An 11,409-nucleotide genomic window follows, 5' to 3' on the forward strand; every position below is an offset into this window, starting at 1 on the left:
TGCAGGAATGAAGAGTGAAATTGTGTACTTTTCAGTTTTTGGAAGTGCATGACTGAAAAATATTATAGCTAAATAATGATAGATGCACTTCACTACAAAGTATGTCTAAAGTTCAAAACATTATGGATAATATTAATTAAATCTATTTGAATCTATATTGGGAGTGAAATAGTTAATCCGTTACACAGTGTAATCATGTTAAAAATGATACAGTGCATTTTTAAAACAATTCTCTTTCTTTTCAGCATGCTTTGATTAATATGATGAAAATAGTTTAGAATGCAAACATACATACAACTCATCAGTGCCTTTCCATTTGCATTTTAAAATAATTACTGACATTTATTTGTGAATTTCTGGGGTCAAAATTATAAACCCTACCACATTGTAAAATAATTCATTTGAAACAATATTTTGAACAACATTTTAAAAGGCCATGTTTAGTCTGAGATAATTTTAGAATAATGGGAAGCAACCCATAACACAGTGAAAAAGATAAGCATATGGTGACTGCACAGGGTGGTGGTTCTGTTATTAAGCTTTGAATGCAGCCAATCTTTGTACTTGGCTAAATTTACGTAAATTCCTGGGCTCCTAGGTCGGCCACAACCATATCCATAACTTGTGATTCCTATCAGATAATACTTGTCCTCATTTTTGAGATAGCACATCAGCGGTCCACCACTGTCTCCCTGCAAAATGAAGAAAACAACCTGAGAGCTGTGCAGTATATTCTGAAGATTTACTATGCAGAGAGTTGGCAGCATTCAATAAGCCATGTTTCTGGAGAATCTTGGTTAACTACTTGCCTCTACACAGTAGATACAGCTAAACTAATCAGATATTGACTACAGTAGACTCTCAGCTGGAACTCAAGCAACGAGCAAAATAAAATCAAAATAATGCATATTACATGTACAATGCTGGTTTTATAATACAATAAAACGGTGGTTAGATATACAAAGCCATATAAGGTCGATGTAGATTCATATAATGCTGATCAATTGAGCTGAACTGCATTGCATGGGTTTACACACTGACCACATAATGCAGTTCTAAACTATATAGCAGTGTAGATCCAGCTTGTGTTACTTTGTCTTGGTTTGCTTGCAGTTACCAAATTTCAATATGAATATCAAGTCAATGCAGAGTTTATGGCATAATTTGGGATATAGGACTGTATTAGTTGGACCTATTTTTAATCATAACTCTCAAGCAACCAGAAACTACATTTGTGCAGCATCTACCAGTCCTCATGAGTGCCAGTTAACTGAGAGTCTACTGTATTTATCAGGTCATATCGACTGAAACACTTGTTTTGATGCATGTATGCCAGGAGCATTAACCAGAGTTTTTGTTTAGTATTAGGGACAGATGAGTTATTAGCAGCCACATTTCAAATAATATAATAAGCATTCCATATTTGTTTAGTTTAGTATATACTTCTAAGACTAAATCAGACATGACCAAGTGTTGCACAATAACAAATGCTTTTTTAAGCCAACCAAGATTGTGTTGTCGAAGGCTTTCATGGCCAGAATCACAGGGTTGTTGTATGTCTTTCGGGCTGTGTGGCCATGTTCCAGAAGCATTCTCTCCTGACGTTTCGCCCACATCTATGGCAGGCATCCTCAGAGGTTGTGAGGTATGGAGGTATGGAGGTACCAACCAAGATTCTCCAAAACTCTGGCTTCCCATTAGTGTGTGAGTATAATCACGGTGATATAATGCGTTATCATTCTCATGATTCATAAAGCATTAAGAGAAAATTACAGAGGAATCCAGAAAGCCCTTTATTGGTAATCTTGTAGGTATCATACATAAATCTTATTAAAAACATTTGTATAATTCTCAATTGGAATTTTACCACCTATCTCAAATATATATTTTACATATTAAATTATGGGATTTTTAATTTTCATTTATCTTCCCTCAATTTCTTGTTTGCTTTGATGCCACTATGACTTGTTACTGGATAATACAGTTCTAGGAAATAAGATAAAATTATTTAGCTATTTGTTTTGAAATAAATCTGTCTTCACTTTACCTGGCAGCTATCAACATGTCCACTTTCAGAACCAGCACAAATATTATTTTTTGATACAGATCCCATATACCAACCTAAACTATTACAGATTTCTAGTGGAATAAGTTTCACTTGAGCTTCTCGTAATATATAAGAGGCAGAACCTGTAAGAAAAATACAAAATGTGGCTGTAAATATGCTTCCATATAAAAATATGCCATTTTTCATGAATCTATATTACTTGTACTGCTTGGTCCAATATAACTCTCCAGTGTAGATCAAACTATAGGAAAGAAGATTCCACCTGAACATTAGGAAGAACTTCCCCAGGGTGAGAGCTGTTCTGCAGTGGAACTCTGCCCTGAAGTGTGGTGGAGGCTCCTTCTTTGGAGGAATTTAAACAGAGGCTGAATGGCCATCTATCAGGGGTGCTTTGAATGTGATTTTCCTGCTTCTTGGCAGAATGGGGTTGGGCTGGATGGCCTACGAGGTCTCTTCCAATCTGTGATTCTAAGTCTTAATACATCAGGAGGATAACCTTCTATATGTATTTCAGAATACAGACATGCATCTGACAAGCCCAACCCCTCTTTTCTGCCTTGCCCTGTCTAGCTGGAAGATTTTAATACCATTGGCATTGTGGTGGGGTCAATGAAGGCAAGCAGGATACAAGATTTTCACTATGAGGTATAGCAGTGTGTCTGCAATAAACAATGCAATACAATTTAAGATTGGGAATAACAGAATTACATTCTAACTGATCCTCATGTATCTGTATCTGTTTGAATACAATATGGGAATTTTAAAAGGTTTATCCCAAATGACACTCAGAATTCACTACTTAACAAAGCTAATGAGGGAAAATCATTATAGCCATATGACTTAGATCCTTAGATATATAAATATACATTTAAAAATATAAAGTATAAGTAAAAAAACAGGAGTATTGTCAGGTACCTTCAGAAGAAAACCATGTGTGTCTGCAACTCCCTGCTAAATGTGTACTCATGGACAGATTTGAGTTTTTCTGTGTATAATGTGTGGAAGAACTCTAGATAATACATTCACTAAATATAATTGTTCTGATCTTACTGGGTTTATTAGTTAATAATAGTTCTCAGCAAGGTTAAATAGCAAAATAAACGACTTACCATTCTCCTTTTTCAATCCCCATCCACTTATGTAACAGGGAATCTCATCAGTCAAGGGACGAGAAGAGTTAAATAAGCAGATGGGCTGAACATACTCATTGTATTTGATGGACTTTTTTAGTTTAAACAAAGCAATGTCATTCTCATAGGTTTTTTTGTTGAAGTCATCATGTATCCAGATAAACTCAACCTGTCTGTATATAGTATAATTTGTCTGCATATAAAGTTGATGGAGACCAAATACAGCCCTCCACTTTCCTGGATCCCTAGGGCAGAAAAAAAATCCTGTGAAGAATCAAAGATTCTAAGAAGTAAAAACCAACACAACAAAGAAAGCATTTGTTTCTAGAGAGACTTAATAACCCATCAAATATATTGCAGAACATCTACTCATAATGCTCATGGTAGTGCAATAAGTTATGAGCAACCATGAAGGTTGCAAACAATTTGGGAGGGATGTGTATAAAAAAACCCTCACACCTTTTAATATTCCCTATTCCTAAAACAACTCTTGGTTTAAAGTATCTCACTCTGGAGCAAGTTTCTAGAAACTACTATTCCCAAAATGATTGACTCGCATAACTCATGAAAGGAATGTGCCCACAACATAGAAATGAAGATGGATAAACAGAGAACATGGTTTATCATCATGTGGATAGAAAGGTTGGGCTATTTGACTTTTGAGTCACAAAATGTCTACAGTCTATATCAGGGGTCCTCAAACTTTTTAAGCCGAGGGCCGGTCCACAATCCTTCTGACTGTTGAGAGGCCGGATTATCATTTGAAAAAAAATACAAACAAATTCCGATGCACACTACATATGTCTTATTTGTAGTGCAAAAACAACAACAACAGCAACGAAAGAACAATACAATATTTAAAAATAAAAACAATTTTAACCAACAAACATTTATCAGGATTTCAATGGGAAGTGTGGTCCTGCTTCTGGCCAATGAGATAGTCAAGTTAATTAGGGTTGTTGTTGTTGTTGTTGTGTGCCTTCAAGTCATTTCAGACTTTGGGTGAGCCTAAGTCTAAAATTTATTATTTATTTATTTACTGCATTTATTTACTACATTTGTATCACACCCTTCTCACCCTAAAGGGGACTCAGAATGGCTTACAAATTATATGTACATACAATATATTATATTATTAGCATAGCACAATATTAGCATTATATATTACTATATTGAACTATACCACTATACTGTAATATTATTAGCAATATTATATGTAATATAGAATATATAATCAATATTATTATATGGTATTATTATTAGAGTTATATTGTATTACATTATAATATTATTATCAATATTATATGCATATACAATATATGATATTATAAAACTGAGGGCGGGGGCCAGGTAAATGACCTCGGAGGGCCGCATCCGGCCCCCGGGCCTTAGTTTGGGGACCCCTGGTCTATATGATCAGATGGGAATGGGGCTTTTATTCTTTTTGCAGCAGTTCCTAGAATTGACTTCATTTCTGGAAGTGAAAAGTGGCAGGTAAGGAATAATGCCTTTTGCACCAAAGCAATGCCTTTGCAAGTTCAGAAAATATTTTATCACATGAGGCAAGGGATGGAAAAGTTACGTACAAGCTCTTTAATGTGCAGTGTGCAGCTGACAGCACATAGTCCTTATTGATTAAAGTTCCACCACAGAGGTGAAGATATCCTACACCCTTTTGGTAAATCTGAATGCTAACTTGCCATGGCCATGCGCCGGCCTGAGCACTGCGACCACCGATAATACGCATGCCTGTTGCCATGTCATTCTCTACCATCCTTCTTCCGCATTCTAGGAGAAAAAAAGTGAAATGCAAGCTTTGCACATTTTAAAATCATCATCATAATAATGGGGTATCACTTGTAGTAGAGTATGATTGTCTTCCAAGTGTAGTCGTCTTAGCGGTGAGTCTGCAAATGACTGTAGAGACCTTTTTAAATACAGAGCTCCTGAAATGACATTGAGACATTTCCTAATCTTAGGACTTAGCTTCTTTTCAAGCATGGAGGAGTTGAAAAGAGGTAGAAATGTCCTGAAAGGAGGGAACTCTGAACACAGGCCAGCAATTGTGTTCAGAGCTCCTACCACTTATGGCACATTACTCCCATCTATACAACCAAAAAGGTCAGATGGGAACCACCAAGTTTCCCATCCTGTTTCTTTGCCAAACCAGCAGTAGTCTCTTGTATCCTATTGGGTTTGATGCAGAACCATATGATCCCATGGAAATAAGTGTTTTAATCTGGATCACTGTCTCTTGTGTCCTATGGGGCTTGATGCAGAACTTCCCATGGGAAGAAATAGTTTAACCTGGATTGCTGGATGGATGTAAAAGGTCAATGTATTGCCAGCTCTTAAGTTTCCACTTGTGAGTCATTCACTGTAAACTGTGCAATTCCATTCAAGCCTACTCAGAAATAACCCCAATTAGTTTAAATAGGACTTCCAATGTGCATCTGATTGAAAGTTAAACATAATAATGCCTTAAATATGTCAGTTACAGTGCTGGCTGGACTGCTGACCTGAAGGTTGCAGGCACGAATCTACGAGATGGGTTGAGCTCCCATCTGTCAGCTCTAGCTTGCAGGGACATGAGAGTAGCCTCCCATGAGGATGGTAACACATCCGGGAGTCCCCTGGGCAACATCTTTGTAGATAGCTAATTCTCTCACACCAGAAGAGACTTGCAGTATGTTCTCAAATTGCTTCAGACAAGATAAAAAAGGCGGAGGGGGGGGGAATGGTAAGTACGACTATGCACTGAGAATGCTCTATAAAGGGCATCATCATACTTCCAGGGAGATAAACTAAAGAGCAGCTTGGGCCACATCTAGATTGTAGAACTGGTAGTTTAATTCCAGTTTAGCTGTCAGGGCTCGATGCTAGGAATCCTGGGGTTTGTAGTTTGGCAAGGCTGTTTGGTAGAGAGGAGATGAAAGGCCTTGTGAAACTACAACTCTCAGGATTTCCATTGCTCTGAATTGCGTCATTTAAAGGAGTGTCAGGCTGCATTAATTCTATTGGGCAGGTGAACCCATTAACAGAAGGGTTCCCAAGTTCTGGACCTCGTTTTAGACTCCAACTCCCAGAAGCCTTGGCCAGCTTGTCCAATGGACACGGATTCTGGGAGCTGAAGTTCAAAAACCAGGTGGACTACAGTTGGGGCACCAGTCTTCTAGGGTTAAACATGTAAGAGGGCAAGGTACTGATCTCAGTATGAGGGATTTCCAGGCAAGTCCTATTTATTTATTATTTATTTCCATCATTTATATGCCGCCCTTCTCACCCGAAGGGACTCAGGGCGGCTCACAATACAGTAGTCCTACTCTGTCCTACTCTGTGTTGTCGAAGGCTTTCATGGCCGAAATCACTGGATTGCTGTGAGTTTTCTGGGCTGTATGGCCATGTTTCAAAAGCATTCTCTCATGATGTTTTGCCTGCATCTATGGGAGGCATCCTCAGAGGCTGTGAGGTCTGCTGGAAACTAGGCAAGTGGGGTTTATATATCTGTGGAATGTCCAGGCAAGAAGCTGCAAGGTCATTCAATGTCGATCAAGGTGGCCAGTTACAACATTCACACTTGCCTCAAACAGATAAAGAGTTCTTTCTCCCACCCCGGACATTCCAAAGATAATATATAAACCTCACATGCCAGATTTTGTTCGTTTTCGTGGTTGAAATTGTCCACATGGTTGTGGATTTCAATGGCTTCTCTGTGTGGTATGACATGGTGGTTGTTAGAGTGGTCCAGCATTTCTGTGTTCTCAAATAATATTCTGTGTCCAGGTTGGTTCACCAGCTAATCACCTCCCGACAAAGGATTCTCCCAGGCAAGAGTTCTTTTCCCCACCCTGGACATCATTCCACAGATATATAAACCCCACTTGCCTAGTTTCCAACAGACCTCTCAACCTCTGAGGATCCCTGCCATAGATGCGGGCGAAATGTCTGGAGAGAATGCTTCTAGAACATGGCCATACAGCCCAGAAAATTCACAGCAACCCAAGTCCTTTTCTTCTAACCACCACCTCTGACGACATCTTGACCCCTGAAATCTCAACACGGTCGCCCACTCCGCTCCTGGTGGCGGACGGGATTAGTCTTGTCTCTCTCCGCACCCGCCCTCCCCAAAGTGGAGAGTGCGCAGGCGCGGCTTGGCGGTGAAAGCGGCAAACAGGCCAAAAACCCGCGTGCCTTTGGCGCCGTCCTCCAGCGCGAGGACGGGGGCCTGGGGGCGGGGCTCCCTCACCCTTTGAGGGCTTTTCTGTGGAAAGGAGGGCGGGCGGGGCTTCCGCCAGTAGCGTCATCAGCGCCAGGAGGGAGCAGCTCCGCCCCGGCATCCTTCCCCCGCCGAACAACATGGCGGCCGAGCCAGGCCCGCCCCGAAGAACGGCCGGATAGCGGCTTGCGAGCCGGGCGGAACGGAGAAGGCTTCCATGCCGGGAACGCCTGGCTTGGCCTTTCTAGCGTGGCTTCCAAGTGCCTCCAGCACCTGGGTCTCTTGGGCGGTCTCCCATCCAGGCCCAAACCAGGGCTGACCCGGCTTAGCTTCCAAGATCAGGATGACGAAGAGCGCCAAGGGGACGGAAGAAGCAGAGCTCTGCGAGGAGGGAGGCCTTGCTCGCTGGGAAAAGAGGCACAGGCCACCTCCGTCAGTTCCTATCTATCTCGTTTAGAAGGGAGATGATTATTGTTCTTTGATGTCCAAATACAGTTTCGATCCAGAGCTTTAGAACCCGTGCCTCTGAGATTAGGAAACTTTTAACATGGCTCCCAGACTTTATATTTCAATAATGATTTTTTTTTTTGCTTCAACTTTAAACGATGCTCACAACTTTTGAGGATGCCTGCCACAGATGTAGGTGAAACGTCAGGAGAGAAAGCTTCTGGAACATGGCCATACAGCCCGAAAGACTCACAGCAACCCAGTTTAAACAATGCTGTGACTAATAATAACAACAACTAAGGTAAAGGTTTTCCCCTGACATTAAGTCTATTTGTGTCCGACTCCAGGGTTGGTACTCATCTCAATTTCTAAGACAAAGAGCCAGCGTTGTCCGTAGACATCTCCAAGGTCATATGGCAGGCATGACTATGGAGCGCCGTTAAATAATAACTATTCTTATATCTCGCCCCATCTCCCCAGGTACTTACATGGAGGCTTACATGGGGACCAAGCCCAGTAATGCAATAATAGAATGCAACAACATGCCATAAAGTGTAATAAACTGAGTATTAGAATGGGTCATAGTAACAAAGTGTTGTTGAATGCTTTCATGGCCAGAATCACTGGGTTGCTGTGTGTTTTCCGGGCTGTATGGCCATGTTCCAGAAGCATTCTCTCCTGACTTTTCACCCACATCTATGGTAGGCATCCTCAGAGCTTGTGAGGTCTGCTGAAAACTAAGCAAGAGGGTTGTTGTGAATTTTCTGGGCATGATTCCAGCCATGAAAGCCTTCAACAACACATTAAGTAAGAGGAGTTTATATATTATCTGTGGAATGTCTAGGGTGGGAGAAAGAACTCTTGTCTGTTTGAGGCAGGTGTGAATGTTTCAATTGGCTACATTGATTAGGATTGTGTAGCCTTTCAGCTTCAAGGTCTGGCTGCTTACTGCCTGACATTGAAAATGAACAAAATCTGGTTACCAGTATTAAAAACCTCTAGAATCAGGAAAGTAAATAGAGAACAATACTCAAAAATAGGGGAATTTCCGACACGAATCAATCAGGGTCAGCTAACACCTCCCAACAAAAGATTTTCCCAGGCAGTAAGCAGCCAGACCTTGAAGCTGAAAGGCTAATCAAGGTGACCAATTGAAAGATGTATTTATTTATTTATTTATTTATTTACAGTATTTATATTCCGCCCTTCTCACTCAGGGGACTCAGGGCGGATTACAATGAAACATATATGGCAAACATTCAATGCCAACAGACAAACAACATAAATTAGACAGACTCAGAGGCATTTTTAACATTTTTCCAGCTTCACAATTCTGGCCACAGGGGGAGATGTTGCTTCACCGTCCAGTAGTGGCTGTACTTCCGCATTCCTTTCCTCGTGTTTTGCTGGCAGTTTTATGGTGTTGTAAATTAGCCTCCCGCATAAAGTGTCCCTAAATTTCCCTAATTGACAGGTGCAACTGTCTATTGGGGCTGCATAGGTCAACAGCAAGCCGGGGCTATTAATGGTCGGAGGCTTAACCCGACCCGGGCTTCGAACTCATGACCTCTCGGTCAGTAGTGATTTATAGCAGCTGGTTACTAGCCAGCTGCGCCACAGCCCGACCTTTGTCCACTGGCTTACGAGGAGGAGGAAGAATGGATGGTAATACAGTACTACCGTTACACCTCTGATAAATAGCTGTCATCCGTATCCGTCCTGTTTGCCCCACCAGCTCAATAGACATCTTGAGCAATGATCAATGTATGTGCCACCAAAGAACTGGGATATTGATACTTCTGTTTGATGTTTTGATTCATGTCAGATATAACAGATTGTGTTTTTCATTTACTGTAATTTTAGTTAAGTCATAATTTGCTTTTATATGTTGGGTTGTCAATTTTCGTTATTATGGGTGTATTGTTATGTTCGGGCATTGAATGTTTGCCCTTTATGTTTGGAATCCGCCCTCAGTCCCTCCGGGGAGATAGGGTGGAATATAAATACAAATGATGATGATGATGATGAGTCCCTCCGGGGAGATAGTGTGGAATATAAATACAAATGATGATGATGATGATGAGTCCCTCTGGGGAGATAGTGTGGAATATAAATACAAATGATGATGATGATGATCAGTCCCTCTAGGGAGATAGTGTGGAATATAAATACAAATGATGATGATGATGATGATGAGTCCCTCTGGGGAGATAGTGTGGAATATAAATACAAATGATGATGATGATGAGTCCCTCTGGGGAGATAGTGTGGAATATAAATACAAATGATGATGATGATGATGAGTCCCTCTGGGGAGATAGTGTGGAATATAAATACAAATGATGATGATGATGATTATTAATGGCTGTTGAAACCAAAGAGATAGGTGTTGGTGACAGGATTAGCATGTAATACCATTGAGAGCCACTGGAGGTCCAAAGACAACAGCACCAGGGTCGTTTTTTAAAGGCTTAGCACTGAGAACCCTTCCAGACAAGCCCTATATCCCAGGATCTGATCCCTGGTTTTCTGTTTATCCCAAATTATCTGGCAGTGTAGACTAATATAATCCAGTTTAAAGCAGAAAACCAGGGATCAAACCCTGGGATATAGGATCTGTCTGGAAGTGAATAAGGTCTAGAAAAGTTACACGTGAAGCTTTATTGGCCCAAAGTTAAGCGATGGAGACACTTGCAACAGTTTTGCAGCCTTGTCTTAGTCCACTTAGTACAAGCCTGTGACAAAGAAGCTTCTTTTTACAAAGTTCAAAATGTCCCATTCTGGCCTTCTACTGACATTATTTTTTCAACATTAGCCTTTCGCAGATACTGCATCAGGACTAGAGAAACAGACTTTCAGTGCCCATTTCAGAAAATTCTCTCAAGTGTTCTCTAGAAGATTCACGTTTTATTTAGTTGTGCAAGGCTTACCTGGCTTACTCGTGTCATTTCACATGTGTGAAATAGAAAGTTGGCTAAAACACATTGAATTGCCCTTTTTTTGTGGAGTAGCAACTTATCCTCCTTCTTTCCATGTTCTGCCTCTAGTGCCAAAGTTTCAGTTAAAGAAGTGAAACCAAGGAATACATTGACATTGTTATGTGATATGTAATTCTACTGAGCCCTTAACTTTGGGGTGTGGATGGGATCCAAATGTTGCTGTTCTTGTTAAGTTGAATTTAATTAATGACAGCTATGAACGACAGACTTCCAGATCACTCTGTAATCAAGTGCCTGACTTATGTTTTGAAGACTGAGGAGCTCTTGCTTCCTTGATGGAATCTATTAATCTGAAATGCAATATTTCACCACTGCCTTTGACTTTAACAAGCATTATTGTCTTTTCTAGTGGGTCACGCCTTCTCATGGTATTTCCAAAATATGACATTCTGAGACCCTATCTACACTGCCACATAAAATCCATATTATCTGCTTTGAAGTGGATTATATGACAGTGTAGACTCATAATCCAGTTCAAAGCTGATAATGTGGATTATCTGATTTGATAATCTGGATTATAGGGCAGTGTAGAAGGGGCCTCAGTTTAGT

At 40.5% G+C, this 11,409-nt stretch overlaps 1 protein-coding gene across 3 annotated transcripts; it reads right to left on the reverse strand.

Moving 5' to 3' along the window:
- Positions 1-315: 315 nt before the first annotated feature.
- LOC100551791 (transmembrane protease serine 12) lies at positions 316-10,870 on the reverse strand. Of its 3 annotated transcripts, none has more exons than XM_062970975.1 (5): positions 7,445-10,862; positions 4,785-4,986; positions 3,178-3,443; positions 2,048-2,190; positions 316-692 (listed from the first exon to the last, which is right to left on the reverse strand). In XM_062970975.1, exons 1-5 carry the CDS (start codon positions 7,554-7,556, stop codon positions 441-443), a joined length of 975 nt encoding a protein of 324 aa, XP_062827045.1. In that variant the 5' UTR covers positions 7,557-10,862; the 3' UTR covers positions 316-440. The 3 variants fall into 3 exon arrangements, with proteins under 3 accessions (XP_062827045.1, XP_062827047.1, XP_062827046.1); XM_062970976.1 differs by having other exon boundaries at positions 413-692; positions 2,122-2,190; positions 7,445-10,870; XM_062970977.1 differs by lacking the exons at positions 4,785-4,986; positions 7,445-10,862 and having other exon boundaries at positions 3,178-3,968.
- Positions 10,871-11,409: the final 539 nt, after the last annotated feature.

Source organism: Anolis carolinensis, chromosome 2 (assembly GCF_035594765.1).
Source record: "Anolis carolinensis isolate JA03-04 chromosome 2, rAnoCar3.1.pri, whole genome shotgun sequence".
NCBI classification, from domain to species: Eukaryota; Metazoa; Chordata; class Lepidosauria; order Squamata; family Dactyloidae; genus Anolis; species Anolis carolinensis.